This window comes from Suncus etruscus, chromosome 1 (assembly GCF_024139225.1).
Source record: "Suncus etruscus isolate mSunEtr1 chromosome 1, mSunEtr1.pri.cur, whole genome shotgun sequence".
NCBI classification, from domain to species: domain Eukaryota; kingdom Metazoa; phylum Chordata; class Mammalia; order Eulipotyphla; family Soricidae; genus Suncus; species Suncus etruscus.
In genome coordinates this window covers 71216597-71237650 of record NC_064848.1, presented here as the reverse complement: position 1 = coordinate 71237650, position 21054 = coordinate 71216597, and the positions used below count along the sequence as shown (strand labels likewise).

The 21054-nt window shown below is 49.4% G+C and overlaps 1 protein-coding gene across 1 annotated transcript in view; it reads right to left on the bottom strand.

The window, feature by feature from the left end:
• The window catches only part of COL15A1 (collagen type XV alpha 1 chain), a 196607-nt gene that overhangs the window by 59205 nt on the left and 116348 nt on the right, over positions 1 to 21054 (bottom strand). The window contains exons 6-9 of the mRNA XM_049772921.1: positions 6665 to 7212; positions 4663 to 4737; positions 3111 to 3191; positions 1245 to 1392 (exon numbers count right to left, since the gene is read on the bottom strand). Coding sequence (XP_049628878.1) covers positions 1245 to 1392; positions 3111 to 3191; positions 4663 to 4737; positions 6665 to 7212 — 852 coding nt within the window. The remainder of the gene's footprint in view (positions 1 to 1244; positions 1393 to 3110; positions 3192 to 4662; positions 4738 to 6664; positions 7213 to 21054) is intronic.

Here is a 21054-nt window from a genome sequence, read left to right as displayed (position 1 = left end):
ACTACAAGTGTTTCACCCTCAGCCTGGTTTGGATTATTTCATGCAAGACCCTGATTCAGACTAGTTCACTTGGGGTTGGAGATATGACACGTGGGATGATTTTTCATGGTACCACATGGTTCCCTGAGCACAGAGCTGGGAGGAGCCCCTTGACTATTGCCAGGTCTGGCCCAAAAGAAAAATCACCGATAATCCTATCACCAAGAGTACTTTATTGTATGTTACTCTCACTCTCTCTTTTCTCTCTCCTCTCTCTCTCACACACACACAAACACAGACACACAGATGAGCTCTACATAGCTATGTGATGAAAATAACATTTAAAAATAGAGTCAGCACACAGAGAGTTTTGAAGTTACCCTTTTCACAGAGGAGCACATGCCTATGTGGCAGTCTTCCGCATCTGTGATTTTAGGAGTGGATGTAGGAATGAAAGACAATTTTTCCAGCCAATCCCTCCATGGAGGTGGCTTTGGGTCTTGTTTTAAATTCCAAGGTCTGGCCTTGGCTGTATTTGAGTAGGAAGCACTCACCCTGTAACAAGGCAGAGAATACAGGGCTAGCCAGACTTTGGCACCTGCCAAGCTTCTGCTTGCAGGCAGCATCAAATTGGAGGACTTCTTGCCAGTTCCCCTTTGCATGGTTGGAGAAATAATAGCAGTTACAGGGGCCATGGGCAGGGAGTTAAAGGTAAACCTCTGGGTCTCTGCTATGTCTACCAGCTCGTGGGTAGCACATGGAGTAGAGGAGGCGCCAAGGCTAAGGACCTGGAGATTTAGAGTGGGCAGAAAGGCTGCAAGTTCCAGGATCAGTGGGTGCTGGCTTCATCCCACACTAGGATATTGGCCACCTTTACCACTGACCCTGAGTCTAGATCTTGGCTAGCAGCAGCTCAGAGAGGCAGTGAAGCTGGAGATGAAGCAGGTTCATGGAATTGAATTCTTGCCAGTGACTGTGAGAATCCCAGACATCTGCTGGGGCATAGTCTGAAGGAAACCCCAACATCAATGGCCACTTTCAGCATGTTTGAGCCATAGTCATGGTTCTCTGGCTTTCCCAAGCTGGTCAGTAATGGGAGAAGGAGGAGGAAGAGGAGAAGAATTAGGAAAACAAGGAGGATAATGAAGAGGAGGAGGAAAACAATGAGGAGGAAGAGGAGGCAGCTTTCCCACAGAAACTAACATGCTCTGTTCTACCTGCATCCAGATCAAGCACACATAAAGCAATTTCTAGAAGAGACTTGCCTTGTTCGAGGCTGTTGAGAGAGGTGACGCTGGAGTTAGGGGCTCCCGGGGTCCCCTCAGGCACAGGCTCTCCAGATAACTCGACATCTTCAGAGGCAAGGGGTGGAATTGGAGGGCTGTCCACAGGGCCAACTTTTGGTTCTTCAGACTAGAGGAAAGAGAAGGAGACCCCTGAGGATTTACTTGGCAGGAAAATAGAAACAATGGCAGAGTTGGTCACTGAAGGAAAGAATGAGCCCCCAAAGCATGCAATGAACTAAAGAAAGTCTAGACCTGGCTAAGTAACCTGCACAGTGGATGAGCCCCTGAGCAACATGTGACAACCAGAGTAAGTCATTTTGCTCCTCTTAGCTGAAGTTCTTTGAGCACCTACACTGCTATCCCGACACCCCATGCAGGACCATAAGTGGTGCTAGGGATCAAACTGAAGTACACTGATTGCAAGACACTCTCCTGTTTTGTCCGATCTCATCAGCCCCAGGATTCTAAATTTTAAGAAAGAATCATACTGGGTTGCTGATTCAAAGGGCTGGAGAATATGGAGGTGATGGGGGAGATAGCCCAAAGGGCTGGAGCAGCTTCGTCTCCAGATTAAACACAGGGTACCTCTATGAGCTGCCCTTGTCACAGTTCATGTGGCCTTTCTCCCTGCAAAATGATACTGTGGCACATAGGACTTTAGAGTTAAACTTGTGATGTACTGATCCGATTCCCTCTCCCACCATCCAGCACCCTAACTTCCTCTATCCTGTCATTCAACCATCAGCTGGGGCCCAGGGCTGGTAACTTGAGCTACTTCAGCAGCTCAAAGGGATGGCCTGAAGTCTGATGGGACATTGAGGTGACTAAACCCTGGTCTCAGCTCTGCCAGTTTCTTCCCTACCTCCTAGCCTTAGCTTATCAGTACAAAGGGAAGTTTTCCATGCAGTGCTGGATAGTAGCCAAGGTAAGGGTGAAAACCCCCCAGTGCTAAGAGACTCTGATCTTTTGCATACCTTTGTGCAAAGGGCTTCTGTTTTTGCCCCTCTCTGCCTCTATCTCTCAGCCTCTGTCTGTCTCTGTCTCTTCTATCTCACCGCTTCTATCTCTATCTCACAGTCTTCATCTCTATCTCTCAGCTTTTGCATGCCACTATTTCTATTTTACAGATTTTATGTCTCCCTGTCTCTAGCTCACAGCTCCTATCTCTATCTCTGTCTCACAGCTTTTATCTTCATCTCTATCTCACAGCTCAGGGCTGCATCCTGCTTCCTCATCGCCTGAGCAGACATGGCCACAGGTAGAGGCTTAAGCACTCAAGGACTCAAACCATGTAGACAATTTGCATTAGGAAACAGGTTTTTGATGGCCCCAGAGTCTGACTTGCTGTTTTCCAAAACCTTAGTCTTATTTCTCCACAGGACACATTCTAAGAGTATGGGGAGAGAACAGCTCTGGGGAGCAAGAGGGTGCATCTCCCAGGAGGACACTTCTCAGCTCTAGCAAGTATGACAGCATAGTTAAGAGGGATTACAGCCACCATTCAGGGCATTTCCTGGAAAGCTACCACCACAGACCCTTGAAATAACTACCCTAAGTTAGGGTGTCTCTGGTTGGGAAGCCAGAAAGACTGAGTTAGTGACCCAGACCAAAGATCTGAGCGGAGGAGGTTAAGCCCACATCCAGACGCTCTCCTCTGGCCTGTGGCACTTGTGACCTAGATATGTTGCAAATAGCCCTTGGACCAGTACTTTGCTGACATTCCCCAGAGCAGAGCTGAATGCCAGGATGTCAGGCTGGACTCCAGCCCTTGCCCCATAAACTCACAGCTCCAACGCCACTAACCCCAACACCGCTGACCTCAGTATGGGGCCCTGTGACACTCACTGGTGCCTGTGTATATGTCTCAGCCTCCACGATCTCGGCAATGCCCTCGTTCTCCTGGAACCCGCTGCCGTCTCCAGACCCCTGCAGGACACAAATCACCCATGACAGGTCAGGAAGTGGCTTACCATGGACAAATGGCAGAAACTAGTGGAAGACTGTGTGCGTATGTGTGTGCGTAGAGGGAGCCGGGCAAGTATACCAAGTGGCAGTGCACTATTTTAGCTGTTCCTTCTTTCTCCCCACATTTTATTGTTCAAACAGCAGGTAAAAAGTCCCCCCACATTTCTAGGTTCATTCCAGGCTCCCTATTTCTGAGCTTGTCCCCCATTTCTAGGCTAGGTCCCCCCATTTCCAGGATCTCCCAATATCAATATCTCTACCAATTCCAGGCTCACCCCAATTACTAGTTTACCCCATTTCCAAGTTCACCCCCTTTTCAGGCTCACCCCCATTTCCAGACTTGTCCCCATTTGCCAATACTCTACTGTTGTTCATATGCAGGTTCCCATCCAGAAGGTTGCTTTACTCATCTCTGAAGATTTTTACCTTGGGAGCCACTCACAGAAGAGTTCAGCTATACTTAATTGTCCTAATTCCCCAATGCGGCCACCCAGGGCTTAAGCTCCAGGCTGCTCGTGTTTTTAAGCAAACCCTCTTAGGCTCTCCTCAATTTGATTCATCTTTCCCATAGCAAAGCAGAGGGGAGGAAGGGGCTCCACAAATGCTAGATGGGGCCTTGAACTCAGGAGACTTCTAGGGAGACTTTTTCACCAAGGGCATTGAAGTGACTGGTTTGGGGACTGACACCTCCCCATAGGAGCAGATGGTCTCATCTCTGCTGGCCCAGTTCGCCTCAAATCCGACACTAGACCTTTTCTCCTCTCTCTGATCACTGAGCTGCTTTGGTTCCTACTCTGTCCCATCACTACTCCTGAGCATCTCATAGACTTAGGGATAAGGACCCCCGTCCACCCAGGCTCCACTGTTCTCACATGGTCACTGTGATAGGTGGGCTAGTGCCTGAAAGGAACTTTCCCTCCAGTCCTCTACCTTCTCCCAAACTCCCCATCAGGGCACCTGGCTGGAGCTCCATGAATGCCAGAGGCAGGGCTGTGGGGAGGGAGGTAGAACCCTGTTGCCACCCCCAATAACACACACACACTTGGGAACCAGCTTCACTGCCAGGCTCACACGCAGGCTCATTTTAGGTTTATTTTTGTAGGAATCAACACCCGGAATGGCGTAGAGCTGTGACTTCCATTTTAGAAGCCTCACAGCCTCTTCTTGGCAGGAAGTCTGGAAAGCAGGCCATGGACTGGCACAGCCCCTCGGCAAAACCTAGCACCCCAGGGGAAACACAACCCCCCATGCCAGAGAGACAGCATGGCCCTAAAAAAATAATAACTTGAACCCAAAATAGGAACTGAGGCGGAGTTGGCCCAGAGGCGAGGTTTGAGAGACGCAGTGACGGTGGGGAGGGCTGGAGACTGTCTGGGCACCCAGCCCTCTCCTGGCAGGGGTGGGGGGGGCAGCAGTGGACAGGGGAACTCACCGATGATCCCGAGGCCTCACATTGCTCCTCAGGTATCCTGGGATCAGGGTACACTGTCAACTGCTGGATGGAGCCCTGAAGCAAAGGAACAGAGGATTAGAAGTCATATGCCCAGATGCTTGAGGCTCCTCTTGACAGCTTTGGCTGTGGGATGACTCTGAGTGAACTTGATCTGAGCACCCCCCACCTCAGCTGGAACAATTCTATTGAGTATTGGGTTCAATGCATAGATGATCACAACAGGCCCCTAGAAAGTGTCACTCTCTCCCCTGCAGCTCCCCTCCCCACACCCAGGATCAGCCCATAGTGAGTGTTTAGAACTGCTCATAGGCTGGGGAGATGGTTCAAGTGATAGTAGAGCTGAGGGCAAGAGGATCCTAATTGCCCTTTCCCCTCCCTGGCCTCAGCACTGTTCCTGTAGGAAAATGGGTGGAGAGACAGTACAGCAGGTAGAGCGTTTGCCTTCCACATGGATGACCCACGTTCAATCCCTAGCATCCCATATGGTCCCATGAGTCTGCCAACATTGATCTCTATGCACAGAGACAGGAATAAGTCAAGCACTGCTGGGTATGGCCCAAAAACAAAACATAAAAGTAAAAATTTTTAAATGGGTGGGCGGAGCATCCCATGCAGGCTAGGGGGTGTAAGGCTACTCCCAACCATGTTTCAGGGCTGCACAGCTGTGTTTCAGGGCTGCACAGCCTGGCATGGCTGAGGGACTACCAGGGCTGAGAAGTCAGGCAGTGCTAGGGTCAAACTGGGCACATAGATAATGAGCTCCAGACTTTTGAGACCCTTGGCCCTAAACTAATTTTATTTTTTTAAAAAAAAAGGTAAAATTTTTTGCTTATTGGATGTAAATTTTTAAAAATTCACATCTTCAACAGAATTTTAATAACCCACTGGCTCTTCCCTGGTGCTTGTCTCCGGAGTCAGTAACTTTAAGAACTGTGATACTTAGGAAGATTTCTCTAGAAGGCTTATTTAGGAGAGCCCCTGTCACAGGATCTCTGATGCTGTTTCGAAGAATACACTGTCCACAAGTGGCAAAGAAAACCAGCCCTGGTTCAGGGGGATGGCTCAAAAGTCAAAGGGCTGGATGGAGCATAGGCATTGCATGTGGTAGGCCCAATTCCCATCCCCACACAGCAGGGTCCCTCGGCATAGCCAGGAGGGACCTTTAACACCAGACGGTGTAGGATCAAAATGGGAGAGAGGGAAACAGGGAGAGAGAGTTGAGGAAGAATAAAGGAAGGAAAGAGGGGAAAGAGGAAGAAAGAAAAAAAGAAAGGAAGGGAGACTGGAGGGAAGGAAAGATGAAAGCAAAGGAGGGGAGAAAGGAGAGAAGGAAGGAGGAAAGAAAGGAAGAAAGAAAAGAGAAGGAAGGAGAGAAGAAAGGAAGGGTAGGAAGTTGAGAGGAGTGAAGGAAGGAGAGAAGAAAGGAGGTAGGAAGAGAGAAGGAGGGAAGGATAGAAGGAAGAAAGGAGAGAAGAGAAGGGAGGAGAGAAGGGAAAAAAGGAAATAAGAAGGAACAGAAGGAAGGAGAGAGGTGGGGGTAGGAGAAAATTACCCATCTTTCACAGTGCCTCATCCTAGCTCGTTCCTCCCTGGCAGAAACTGCCTCCTTAGGCAGCTGCCACGGTATCCAAAGATAAAATCATCAGCTGTAACCAACCTTCCTCTCTCAGGATGCCTGGAAATGTGCAAAGCGCCTTCACACTCTCTCAGCAGACCCCACAAGCCCACACACAGATCGGCTTCCTTAGAGCCCCACTTACAGATAAGAAAATAAAAGCATAGGGTGGAGAACTCAGCCACTGTCTACCTACAGCAGGCTCCAGAGGGGCTAGGTTGGGGCTGGAATCAAGGTTGGGGGAACCGGACTGACCCTGCATCTCCCCCCCTTCCACTTTTGGAAGCTAGATTAACAACAGGAACAGGAGCTGGAGTGGGCTGTCCAGCATCCCCTAGGGCTGGGCTGGGCTGGGACTCGACTTACGATGAAACTGTCCAGCCCGGTGGCTCCCGCGCTGCCCACGAAGACCCCGTCGCTGGGCTCGATGTCCAGGGGGCTGGCGGACCGCTGCAAGGCGACGCGGCCTTGTTCCTCGCAGTCCAGCAGGAAGCTCACTTGGTCCCCCCGGACCACCACAGCAAAGCGGCTCCAGCGGTGCGTGAGCACCGGCACCTGGAAGGAGGCGGCCTCCCGGGACACCTGCGAGCCGGGCTCGGTGTAGTAGAAGATGACGCGTTGGCCGCCTTGGTCCACGCCCGACAGCCGCAGCCCCAGGTAGATGACCTTCTGGAGGGCGTCGGTGATGGCGAAGAGCACCCCGCCGCGGTCGCTGGTGGGCCTCACCGCCACGCTGATGGCGAAGTCCCGAAAGAAGGTGGCAGGGATGAGTGTCCGGGCCGGCCGGCCCACGTTGGCCCCAGGTTCAAAGCTGTAGGCGGGGAAGCCGCCATGGCCGGTGACAAAGGACACGGACGTTGGTAGTGGGACGCCTATGAGCTCCGTGAGGTCCAGCGGGGTCGGGGAGGCCAGTTCTGCAGGGAGGGAGAGAAGGAGCAAGGGGGTGAGCATCAAATACAACATCTTATAAATAAGGTTTGGAAATAAATAGGGTCCCTAGAACCCTCAGGAACTATTGCACTCCCTTTATTTGGGGGCAGTCTCTGGGGGGTGTCACTGCCCAAGCAGGGAGGACTCAGGGGCCATCCACTCTAGTCTTTACCTCTGATACTAAAAATATTTTAAAAATATTTAATAAGTTTTACACTGGTGAAGGGGGATGTTCTTTTTTTGTTTGTTTGTTTTTGTTTTTGGGCCACACCCAGTGATACTCAGGGGTTACTCCTGGCTGTCTGCTCAAAAATAGCTCCTGGCAGGCACGGGGGACCATATGGGACACCGGGATTCGAACCAACCACCTTAGGTCCTGGATTGGCTGCTTGCAAGGCAAACACCGCTGTGCTATCTCTCCGGGCCCGGGATGTTCTTTTTTATGGCTGAAATCCAACTACAAACATGTTTGTGATCATGGTGCTTAAATATACATATTGGTTTTTGGGTCACACCTGGCCATGCTCAGGGGTTACTACTGGCTCTATGCTCAGAAATCGCTCCTGGCAGGCTTGGGGGACCATATGGGATGGCGGGATTTGAACCACTGTCCTGCATGAAAGGCAAACGCCCTGCCTCCATGCTATCTCTCTGGCCCCTAAATAAATATATTATTAAATAATTTTAAAAATAGTTTTTAAAAAGTGATCGTTTCCAACTACCATTGTCATGGTCTCTTCTCTGCCCTAACTGAACTCCTAGCTCTTTGTGGCAAGCTTCTGTATCCTGGGCCTCGTTTTTATTGTCTTTGGATATTATTACTATACTATCTTTTTTAAATATCTCATCTTCTAGAATGATCTCTCAACCCATCATTCCTCATTCCCTTGGCAGCTTTGCTTCCTATGAAACCTGTCATTTCTCCTTCTTCCTTCACCCTCTTTTATCCCTGCTGGGGCTGTCTCAGCACACCTCACTTCCTCCCTCAGGACACTCTCAGCTTCTCTATGACCACTTCAGTGCTGTCACCACTCTGTCACTTGTCTCTTCCAAATAGACCATGGATAAGAACCCATCATCAGCACGTGGTTGGTAGGGCTTGGGGATCTATTTCCCAGGTCCATCCATGTTTTTTCTCCCCAGCTTGGTTTCTAGGGTTGTTTGCAGGAGAGGAAGCTCTTTCGGGGCCACACACAACTGTGCTCAGTGTTCTTTCATGGCAGTGACTGCGGGAGGTACCAGGGATCCAACCTGAGTCAATCCCATACAAAGAGTCCTCTCTGACCTAGCAGTTATCCTTCATTGAATGTTTTAGTTTTGTTTTGTTTCTAATAAACTCTTTTAATTGAATCACCATGAGATACAGTTACAAAACTATTTGAGTTCCAGTCTTGCAATGTCCAACACTCATTCCTTCACCAATGCACATTTCACTCTACTAATGTCCCCGTTTCTCTCCTTTTAGGTCCCTCCTCTTGCCTGCCTCTATGGCAGACACTTTTCTCTCTCTCTCTCTTTCTCTCTCTCTCTTATTTTCCTTTTAGACACTTTGCTTTGCATTATTGTTACAGAAGGATACCATGAGTATCATTTTATCCTTTTTCAGCACCCAGCTCTTCTCCAAAGCAATCATTTCCAAATATCACTGTCATAGTGGTCCCTCCTCTGCTCTAACTGAACCCCCCAGCTCTTTGTAGCAAGCTTCTGTTTTCCTGGACCTCATTTCTATTGTCTTTGGATATTATTACTATTCTAACTTTTTTAATATACCACAAATGAATGCAATCAATCTGTGAATGTTTTTAATAACAGAGAAAGTTACTTCGATGAAGCAGACAGCAGTCACTAGAACCTTGCTTAAAATACATATAAGTGTTCATCTCTGATGAGATGAGGGAATGGATAAACACATAGCACCTTCTGCTAGATCCAAACAATGACATAATAGCTGACACAATTCTTCAGGTATCAATACAAATCACTCAACAAGATGTAAAAACAAACAATCCCCAAAGAGGATGGAAATACATGTATGCCAAAAGATTTTTTTGTTTGTTTGTTTGTTTTTGTTTTTTGTTTTTGTTTGTTTTTGGGTCACACCCAGCATTGCTTAGGGGTTACTCCTGGCTCTATGCTGAGAAATCGCTCCTGGCAGGCTCGGGGGACCATATGGGACGCCGGGATTTGAGCCGATGACCTTCTGCATGAAAGGCAAACGCCTTACCCTCTATGCTATCTCTCCAGCCCCTGATTTTGTATTTTTTAAAATTTAGTTTTTGAGCCGTTCTTGGCAATGCTGAAATTTATTTTAAAGCACCTATTAGAATATACAAGAAGAATCTATATGGAAGAAACTGCAGCCAGAGAATCTCCAGGGGAGGGGGCTGGGGGCCAAAGGCTAATGGCTCACTGGTGTCCGATTGTTTTCACCAGACACTCTTGTACTTGAAATACTACAACTTGTAAATGGTGCAACAACAACAAAAAAATCCAGACATTTGGGTGTTTCAAACACTAACTCCTTCCATCTCCTTTCTGAACTATCACATCTTTTCTCCTTACCTTTCTTTACTCAGACATACATCACCATCATCTTTGCATGGAAGGGAGAAAAATGGAGAAGAGGAAAAAAGTGGCAATAAGCCAACACCCACGGAAGTTTCTTTGCTCTCCAGCAGTTTTAAGATAAACACAAACAAAGTTGTTTGTTTGAGCAGCCTTCGGAGAACCTGGCTCTGTGTCCCTGTTGATCTAACCCCCTGAGACACTCCAGCCAGCTGCCCTCCATCCTCTGAGAACTAGAGTACTGGCTCACTGGAGAAACTCAGTCCAGCTCTAGGAAAGATGCGGCAACCAGACCCTCTCCTTTAGTCTCCTGTTTCCAAGTGGTATTGGGGGTGCTATGGGGACCCAGGGCCGAGAGTTTCTTGCTTGAAATTGCCAGGGCCAACCCTTCCCAGACTTTATGTGGAAACCCTGGGAATTCATTTTATTTTTTTAAATGTATTATTTGTAGGGGTCAAAGTGATAGCACAGTGGTAGGATATTTGCCTTGCATGCCACTGACCTGGATGGACCCTGTTCAATCCCCAGCATCCCATATGGTCCCTTGAGTCTGCCAGGAGCGATATCTGAGTGTAGAGCCAGGAGTAATCCCTGAGTGCTGCTGGGTGTGACCCCCAACCCCCCCAAAATAGTATCTTTTGTATATTTTGGGGACACACTCAGTGATGTTCAGGGCTTACTCCTGCTCTGTGTTCAGGGATCACTCCTAGCAGTGCTTGGGATGGGAGGTGGGGAGACCCTATGCACTGCTGGGAAATTGAGCCACGGTTGGCCACAAGGAAGGCATGTGTACTGTTTCCAAGTTGTACTGTTTTCAGCCCCAACACTGCAAATTATTAACCCCAGAGGGACTCTATTCTTTTTTAGTATATTTGTTTGTTTTGTTTGGGGGCCACACCTGACAAGAGGTTTCTCTTGGCTCTGTACTCAGGAATTGCTCCTGAAGAAGCTCAGGGGATGATATGGGATGCCAGACTTTGAACCTGGGCCAGCCATAGGCAAGGCAAGTGTCCTAGCTGCTGTACTATGGCTCAGGTCTCAGGATTCTGCTCTTTTAAAGAGGCACAAATATGCCTAACCTTCTCAATATGTTTTGAGGTGTGGGGGGTGGGGGTGAGGGGAGAACTAATGCTTTGAGGATCTCAAGCCAATCCTGCCAATGCTCTGCTAACTGGGCCTGAGATTCCAAGGTTCAGATTCTGTAGGGGCAGGGCTCAGACCCTGCCTGGGAGGGCTGTAGAAACCCTCTGAGTTGTGTCTGGCTCCATCTTTTGGTTTATAGGGGAGAAAAAGTCAGGATGCAAAAGCAGGAGGCAGCATCAGGAATCTGCAGAAGATCGGAAGCAAGAATAGACAAATCCAGGGAAGGCCTTGGAATGCCCAGGGATCCTCCCATAGGCCCCAGCAACAACCATTACACTGGCCTGTGTTGGCTTCAGCTCCAGCTTTTGTCATTGCTTTTGCCCAATGGGCAGATTATAGATGAGTGACTGGGGTGTGCTGGTCCGTCTCCCACTGGGATTCAACAAAATGTAGGTGGGAGAAGATTCCAGACAGCAACTGGCATTTCATTTGGTGCAAAGGGAAGCAAACACCAACATCTGCAGAGACCCTTTTCCTACTTCTTCCCTCTCCCCCCACTCCCTACCCCCGTCACCATGAACATGCAGAAGGAAGCATGCAGGCCCTGAAACTTGCCTGTTTCCACCAGGCCACAGAGGGAATCAAGTTGAGAGAGTCCAAGTGATAGGCCACCACCCCCAATGCCTGCCTCCCCCTATTGTTCAGGCAGGACGACCCCTTGGCCTAGACTGACCCAGCAGGGACTGGCTGGCTGATTTCCCTTGGCCTCTGGCAGGAGGGCCACCTGCTCCAGCCATCCCCAGGGAGGAGAGGGAAGCCATAGAGCCAAGACAAACAGGCCCAGCCACTCAGTCCTGGGGCCTGACCTGAAATGCCTCTGTGCTGGGGTGTGGGGGACAGCCCAGCTGTGTGGGGAAACAACCCTCACCCTACCCTGGAAAGGACTCATTGCAGAGGCAGACTGGTGGGAGATGCTCAGATCACTCTCCTGAGCCCAGGAACCTTTGAGCCACCCAGTGCTAGACATGGCTCCCAGCTCCCAAGAAAGCCACACAACCAGAGTAAAGGAACCAACAAAGAAGGAAATGTGTGGTGGTGGATTTAGTCCCTGTTCCATGTGGTCTTCCCTGTCCTTATCCTTAGTCATTACTCTGTTACTTCCAGTCCTTCTTATAGCTCTCCTCATCATCTCCCTCACTAACCTGTCATTCTCAATTCTGTTATCCAACACTCTAGGGTTGTTATCTATTGGTACTGTCTATCCCTTTGATTTATATGTCTTCAGCACTGCTGAGTGGGGCCATCTAGAATTGTTCCTTCTCCCTCTGGCTTCATTGGCTCAACCTGAAGTCCTCCAATTCCATTCATGCTACAGTGAACTGCACGACTTCACCTTTTCTTGTAGCTGGATTGGGTTCCCCTCTGCAAATATGTCATGGCTTCTGCACACATTGTCTGTCATTGGGTAGTTTCCATAATGTAACCGTTGTACCAAAGTACTGCAGTGAACATAGGTATGTGTGTGCTTGTTCTAGGGAGTTTAGCCTTTTTCCTGACACCCCTACTACAGAATTGGATTACACTCTTAGTCTCTCTGGCATCAATGCAGATGGAGGGCCTCACTTGCCAGGGGGTCTCCTGGCAAGTTACCCAAAGAGGTAACTTTCATAAGGCCTCTGCATGGTGTGCTAGGGACCTGGAACTGAACCTAGAACTAGACCCTAGAACTAATCCTAGAACCATGATTCAACCAAAACTTCTAGTCTTGCTACTGGCTAGCTCCAAAGTCATCTGTGGCTTTCCCACTACTCTCAGCATCAAGGTAAAATTCCACTTAACACCCACTGCTTTATCTCCTGACACCACACTTTTCCTGACCAGTCTTTCCTTGCACTGTTTTTTCCACCCCTTTTCTCATGGCCAAATCTCTCTCAGCACATCTTGGTGTACCTTCTAGACACAAGAGCAGCAGTCCACCCTACACACAGGGTGGTAGGCATTGCCCATGCCTCGCAACTTCCACATTAGGGCTGGACAGAGTAGACACTCAAGGCTGAAGCCTGAGGATAAAGGGGCGAAGAGACTCAGAGATACAAGAGACACAGACTCCAAGAGATGCAGAAAAACAAAGAGACACAGATATGTAGAAATGCTGAATCAGAGAGATGGAGAGATGCAGAGTCATGGGGAGAAGCAAGACATAGAGACGCAAAGTGACACAGACCCAGAGAGATACAGAGACACAAATACATAGACAAAGAGACACAGAGATGCATGGGGGCTGAGCTGCCTCACTTCTTACTTGTCTCCTCAGCCCTCCCTCTTCCAAAACCCAAAAAGGAGATGCCAGTGGAGCCAGTTTTAGAGATGGAAGGAGCAAAGGAAACTCTGAGCAGCCACCACGGTGCGACCTCCCTCCTAGAGGTCCAAAGCCAGTTTCTATGGGAACTAGGCAGCCTCCTGGCCAGACAGAAACAAACAGAGCAAGCAACAGGTTTTCCTTCTTGGCAAGGTCATGGCCTGACTCTGGGTGTTGAGGTCCCAATTCTCTCTCCTCTGTTTTTAGCCACACACCCCAGGACCTAGTCTCTCTCCCCTAGCTTCTTATTTCTTCCTCCACGTTAAGCGGCTGGGTCCCTGGTGAGATCCAAAGACCATCTTAGCCTCCCTAGGGAACTAAATGCAACTCTGCAAAATTGTGATTTCCAGAGAAACCCCTGGGACTCAGCCTCAGCCCTGGCCTTATGTTAGCAACAGGGGTATGAAGATGCATTAATTTCCCTGGCTCCCTGTCAAGGAGAGGCAGAAGATGGCTTGGAGCATTGCAGTAGCAGCCCCTGGTGGCCATATGAGGGAGTGCATCTCCATAAACACTAGGAAGGTTGTAGTTTCAGGGGACCCTACTTGATCCTGAGAAAACTGGGACAACAGGGACCCTGACCATAAAATAAAGTCAGGGGACTAGAAGAGACTCAAGCTAGCAGGAGCTTACAAGTAGACATCACCTCCCATCCTCTATCCTTCATTCGGCAGGCATCTGCTAACTAAGCGAGTGATGTCCCTTCCTGTCTGTAATGTCCCTTCCTGTCTGTATTTCTGTATTTTTCATTCCTTTTTCCCTCCTGGATAGTCAGAGTCAGGGAAAGCTTCAGGAAGCTCACAGGGGCAGGCTAATTTATTCAAGATGGCTGGTGCATTCCTTTCTGATGGGGGCCAGAGCTCAGGAGCTCAGGAGCTTCAGACCCTGCAGTGCTGTGCTCTGGGGCAGGAGCCACAGGCTATACACAGATAAAAGAGCTGGAGGCAGCAAAGTCCTTTGGCCTGGATTTCCTTGCCAGCTTCTATCCTTTGCTGCCTACAGTAGATGGTATTGGAGGTCTCAGACAACCCAAGTGCCCCTTCCTCCTTGACCTTTCTCAGGATATGCTGTCTGAAAGGAGGGTGATTCTGCATCTTTGCACCCTGCTAATCTGGGATTACCAGAGCTGTGGGCCTCCTGGGGCTTCCCATGTTCTCACCTTTCCAGAGACATGAAGCTGGGGCTTCTATAAATGCTAGTAAATGGGGACAGATGCTTCTGCCGCATTCCCCCTAAAGGCACCTGGCCTCTGTGTTACTCTCATTGTTAGGGAGGTCCCTGTGCCCACCACACTGGAAAATACTGCTGGACAAATCTGTCTTCAATGGGTGGGGGACTTGCAAGGAGTCCTCAGTTCTTCCTGGGGTTTTTTGCCAGCAAGCTTTGACCAACCAGGCTGATGCTTCAATGCTGGGTAGGTCATTGTGGCAGTGCTGGGGGAACTATAAGGCTGTACCAGGTGGTGCTCAGGGTTCCCTACTATGCTGGGGATTAAACCAGTATTGGCTTGATTCTTATATGGTCAATCTGGCCCTCAAGTCTATATCTTCAGAAATCCCTCTCTTGGTGAGCTGGATTTAGAGCTGCCCCACACGGCTGGCCCTAGCTGTTTTCTTGGGGATCCGTATCCCCCAAGGCTGCTTCAGCTTCACCATGTGAAGCTATACCAGGGGATACAGAGACCAGCTTGGGAGGTTGGTTTGGCACCACTTCAAAGTCTGTGAGGCTGAGCCATCCCTCTTGGTCTAGCCTTGTTCTCCATCCATGAAACCTGGGCTCAGGCAAGATGGTTTCCAGAAACCCATGCCAGGTTTTATTGCTGCTGTTATAGAACCCATCTCCAGTTCTGCACACTCCACTCTGCCTATGTCTGCTCTCATTTCTCCAACCACCCACTCCTAACTGCCAATTCCTTCAGCCTGCAGCCCACATGGTCTGGAAGGGATGAGTTCAACCAATGAGACCAGGACAAACCCTGCCCTTCCCACAGACTTCCTCAGTCTGGCCAGTAGCAGGAGTGCCATGCCTAGGAAAATGTTACTTGTCTCAGCTCAGGACTGCCCTGGATGAAGCATTGCCTCCCCCCACAAAACCCCCCAGGCTCTACCTGACTCCCTTCCCCAGGAAAATGCACATAACTGCATGGAATTCTGCTGCCCTCAGCAAAGATGCAAGGGGTTCTTAGAAAAACCTACCACCCTGTGCATTTCTTAGAAAATAACTATGCTCCTGCCAGGGAAACCAATCCTGGCCCGACTTAGAAGGGAGACCTGAGTTTGGCAACCATCAAAGACCTCCTTTCTCTGAATCACAGAAGAGCATTTTTCTACATGTAAACTTAGAACGCCTCCTTCCCCTTTCCGGTTTGCATATAGAGCAGAGGAATGTCCTTGCTCAATGCAGTCACTGTGCGAGTCTGCCTCCCTCTTTCCTCTCCAACTCACTCTCTCCTGCCTCTGGTCTATGCTGAAAAAGTGATGGGTGAAAGGGGACAGGGGTGGTCTTACACCTTGCCACTTGGCTGCCCTGTGTGCAGCTGTGAGGAGCTGGGCCCAGCTGGAGAGCCTGGCCCGAAGTGTCCGCATCTGCCCAGTGGCAGCCATAGCACCTTCCTACCTATTCCCTTGACCAGCAGGGAGGCAAAGGTCTCTGTTTGCAGAGAAGTAAGGTTCCTATAGGGACAGTGAGAGATTTCCCCATGGCTGCCCTTCAGGCTTCATGTTGTCATGGTTTTCCTTCACTCCACATCCAAACACTCTCATCTCTGTGCTCTCATGGCAATTTCCCTGCCTACTCAGATCCACTCAGACCTGGGTACCTGGACATGCCCCAGCTCATGTGACTCCATGTGCTTCTCCATCAGCAGCACAGAATCTGGTTGGGCAATGGACTGGGGGCCTCAGAAGGTAACCAATGACAAACAATAACAGCAGTCATAGAAATTTACTCTGTGTAGCCTGCATGCCAGACAAGAGGGTATTCCTGAGGTTCCTTGGCCTGGCACTTGGTTATCTAGGAGGTAAGCAAAAGGATGGCTCCATTTTATAGGTGGGGACACCAAAGCTAGGAGGGTTTAAGAAATGTTACTCTGGGGGCCCGAGGATCGGATCAGCAGTCAGGACACATGTTGCTGTTGGAGCACAGTGGGGGCTTCCAGCCCAGATGCTCGTTGCATCACTAGAGGAGGGCCGCGAGCATATTCTTTGTATGTTGGAGACTGGGTAAGATTCCTAGCTGCACATAGTCTACCCAGCACTGCCCAAATGTCACTACAGCAAAGAAAAAGACAGGACAGGCCTCCTGATGGGCCCTGTATAACCAGAATTGTCCAGGCACTGCCCTGAGTATGTCTGACAGGTTCCTTCAAAGGGCAATCACTGGACAGATTTAACTGGCCAGACTTTGCCTCAGCATACTGAGTTGGACCCCATTATCTGGGGTCTTCCACTCTCTCACTGGTGGGTGGCCTTTACAAGCCACTTCCATCTCTGAGTCACAGCCATCTTACTGTTATATACAGTCAAGGGGCACAAAGACCAGCCCCCAGCTGGCACAGAGTCAACCACAGAGCATAAGCTCCCATTACCCAGAGTGAGTCCCAGATTGGTCAGGTGAGCTCTGGAGCCTTGGTCTCCAACTGTTAACCTGAGAACCTATCATGCAATAACAGGATTAGAGAGCAAGGACCTGAGGCCTTAGCTTGGAGAAAGTGTCCTGAGGCTCCCTCATTCTGTGACCAGGATCTATTTGCTCAGCCCTCACTGCATGCATATCTGTCTAAAGGAGTGCAAAAATGCAATTGCAGTATAAATGCACATGCAAGTATTTGCACAAATACACATGTAAATGCTCACCCACATACATGTCCATGTATGCACACATACAAGTATACCCCTTGGGAGGAAATGGGCAAGAGACATGCATATGGCTTATAGCTCTAGGACCCAATGAAGAAAGTTGTGATCTTGCTGGGATGAGGGTCTATAGACCCTCCCCCAAACCCTGTTCTGGGAGCCTGGATTCAGGTGGCTCAGCAAAGGCTGGCAGGTGTGGGCAAGTGAGTGCAGCACGGGCATCTGGGAAGCATTAGGCAGTGGCTAAGTCCTCTGGGTGTAGGGACCTCCCATTTCCATTTGGGGAACAAAGGCTCTTTGAGAGGGAGGCCTTGGCTCTGAGGATGACATCAAGCAAAATGAGTCATTGCTCCCGAAGCAGGACAGGCAGGCAGCTGCCTAGGAGGAGAGAAAGTCAAGAAAGACAGGCCTGGGGAAGAAGGGAACTGTTGGGGCTCATGATGAAACTGGGTAGGGGGAGGATGGACTCCATCACCTACATCTCCTGCCAAACTACCAGAATGGGAGAGGGAAGGGGCTGCGGAACCGTGGATGAGCAGGTGGGTTTGGGAAACAAAAGGACTAAGGAAGGGGGACAGCCTGTCTGGGTTGGACCCCTGACACAGTCCCAGATACACACACACACACACACACACACACACACACACACGCACACACACGCACACACACACAATGCTGATTGCATATGCCCATCTACTCTCCCCAGCTCACACTTATACAAGGATGCTACCAGGTACTCACACTCATACAGGCTCACATATCCACACAGTCATGCACACTTTACTTCCCGTACACTCATACACTCCCACCAAAGCATCTTAGACTTGCTCTATTGGACCTCTTGGTTTCCAGTCAAGTCTCTTTGGAAGAAAAGATCCTGCAGCTCAGAATCTACTCACAGAATGAATCCTGTGTCCCTCACTGAAAACCCTTATGAATTCCAGCTGCCAGAGGCAGGGCGGGAGATAGGTGTGCCTGTAGCTTGCTCAAGCTCTGCCATCTACTTTTTTAAAGGACTGTGAGCCTGGATGGCTTTTTCTGTAGGCTGGTTTCTGACCACTGCAGAGGGATGTGTTTAGTGTATTTCCCCACCCTGGACAGCAGAACCTTCTCTGGACACACAGACCAGTAGATCCAGTGGACTTACTTTGTAGGGTGTGACTTGAAATTCTAGCAGTGAATGGGGCAGGTGCCTAGGACTTTTGGTTTCCAGAGTGCAGGAACACACACACACAGTATGTTCAGGTATATTATACTACCTCCATATCCCAAGCTCCAGGGATGTTCCCTGTAAGCTCTCTACCCTGGCTGTAGAGCAGAACCACAAAGGAGGAGTTTCAAAGCAAAGGGGGCCCAGTGCCAGCGAGGTGGCTCTAATGGCACAGCACAGCCCATGAGTACTGCAGGCTACATGCCCACATCCCCAACTCTGCCAGGAATGCCTCCCCCTGACCTCCTGGGCATCATGCACCAACCAATCCCTATGGTACATTGTCAGAGATGTTGATTTTGTTGTGGATATGTGATCATATGAGAGTAAATCACAGCCCTTGAGAGTCCTTCAAATTCCCAGTTTCCAGGTACAGGGACAAACAGACACAACAGGGAGGTGGCATGGATGGGTTTGTGTCTGAAACCCATGCCTGCCATAAGGTGAGAAGACTGAGAAGAGAAGAAATCAAGAAGTGATATTAAAGCTGGTCCAGAGCAAGGTATGGAATTTTCCTAGGACATTCTGACTCTCCCAGCCCTCAGCATCCTGGGAACTGTCTACTGTTCTCTTGTCCTCACTGGCCTTCCCATAGCTTACTCACATTCACATTCAACCCTTCCCACAGCCCCGGGGCTCACCTCTGCACCAGACAGTCTGCAGGACTGCCTCATCACAAGTTGGGGTTGAGGGGTGAGCTACAGAAAGCTCTGTTTCTGTACCACACCTATGTCCCTGCTAAGTTGGGAGAAGTTCCTCTAAGCAGTGAGAGACTGGGGAAAGGGATTGAGTCAGGACTGGGTTCATATGCTCAGTTCAGTGGTCGGCAACCTTTTTTTTCAACTGAGCCAAATCTCGCCAAAACCACGATTGAAATTTATTTTGAGAGCCACACAGGGCGTGCACTGACAGGCTAGGATCAGAGTCCTGACTCCTGGAGCAGCCGCCCAGCACACAGAAGAGCCAAATTAAAAGTGTAAAGAGCCACATGTGGCTCGCGAGGTGCAGGTTTGCGACCACTGCTCAGTTGTGTACTGAAGAATTGTGCAGCTTTGGATAAGAAATTTCACCTCTCTGAGTCTCAACGTCTACATCCAAAGCAGAGGGACAATGTCGTCTCCTTTGGGAGAGAACTCTGAGAACTGGGAAAAGGAACATACATAAAAATGAAACAGACATGAAAGATAGTTCAGAGGGTAAAATGTTTGTCTTGCACTCAGCTGATCTGGGTTCAGTAAGGGAGCTATAGGTGAATCAGCATCTTTTAATCCATGCATGGGCACAGCTGGTCTGAAGTACAGCAGCACCAACCAAGAGGAGCAGGAGTCCAGATATTGGCTTTGCACCCCTGTTTCCACAGCAGGAAGGCAGGAGCTGCTGTAGGAAATCATCATAATAAGCCATGCTCATGGCATTGACAAGATCAGGCGCCCTCAAAAGATAAGTTTATGTCTTCATCTCTGCAATCTTCCTTATGTAGAAGCATGTTTGCAGACATAATTGAGGACCTTGAGATGGAGTGATAATGGGGAGTGCAGAGAAGGGAGAGAGGGGGGATGAAATTCCAGCTGTCCTCAGAAGAGACCAGATATGCACCAGATATGCAGAAGAGCCTGTGTGTCCTGGGGGCCAAAGATAGAGAGAACTGTGACTGGGGTAGACCATTGGCTACTTGCAGTCCTAGGTTTCTTTCCCAGTACTGAGGGTGATCACCTTCCTTAGGGAAAGAAAAAGAAAAACAGAAGAAAGAAAGATTTTCCCTGAGTATTCAGCCTACATTGAGAGGACTTCTGGGCCCAGCCCTATATAAGAACAAACTTTGGTAGTTCTGAGCCATTCAGCTTATGGGTACTGGTGGCAAAAAGCCTCAAGAAACCAGGTCACCCTTGAGAAGGTTTTCTGTTGCCCCCCAAACCCAATTTAGTCACAACCTAATGGCTGTGAGGAGGGTGCTGGTATCCCCCATTTTTCTGGGAGAGGGGACTGAGAACAGAGAGATTCAGTCATATTGTAAGCAAATGAAAGAGTCCAGAAGTGACATCTGACCCATTGGAACCACACATTTGAAAGAAGAGGCAAGTGAACCCCCTATCTCTCATAATATCTAGGGTCCTTGCCCAGTGGTCTGGTCTTGCCTGCACCCAACAGTCAGGAGTCAGCCCTGCCTGAGCCCAAAAGGTGGAGCAGACTCAGAGTCTGATCCCCGAATTCTCCTCCCCAGAGAGGTGAAAAGACATCAGTGCCCAGAGCCCCAATACAGGAGTCTTATGTGGGGACATGAGTTAAGAACATATGGAGATCTGTGGGGGCTCCAAGAAGGACCCTCCCTTCCCATGGGATCCTGAAGCAACCTAGGGCAGACCCCTTAAGTAGGACCTGGCAGACTTGACTTAACATGCACCTTCAGAAAATAAGCAAACCCCTAGAGTTAGAAAAATTAGGGGTGTAAGGTGCTCACGGGTGGGGGACATGGGATTTGGAGGTCGTTTCTAGCCCTGAAGCAGCAAGGAGGGAACTGGGAATGCAGAGAGAGAAATAGTTTGTAGGTGTTAGGTACTGACGTAAAAGCTCCTCTAATCCCTGGGTGATCCCAGAAAATAGAAAAAAGGGGTGACAGGAATTCCACTTAGCAAATGAGAAAACCAAGGTTGAAACCGCTCAAGGTCCCCTCACATGTCACTAGAGTGTCTGGGACACACTTGTGGGTCGCCTGAGGTCCTCCCCAGCTCCTGCTCTGAATCATTTTTTCCCTTGG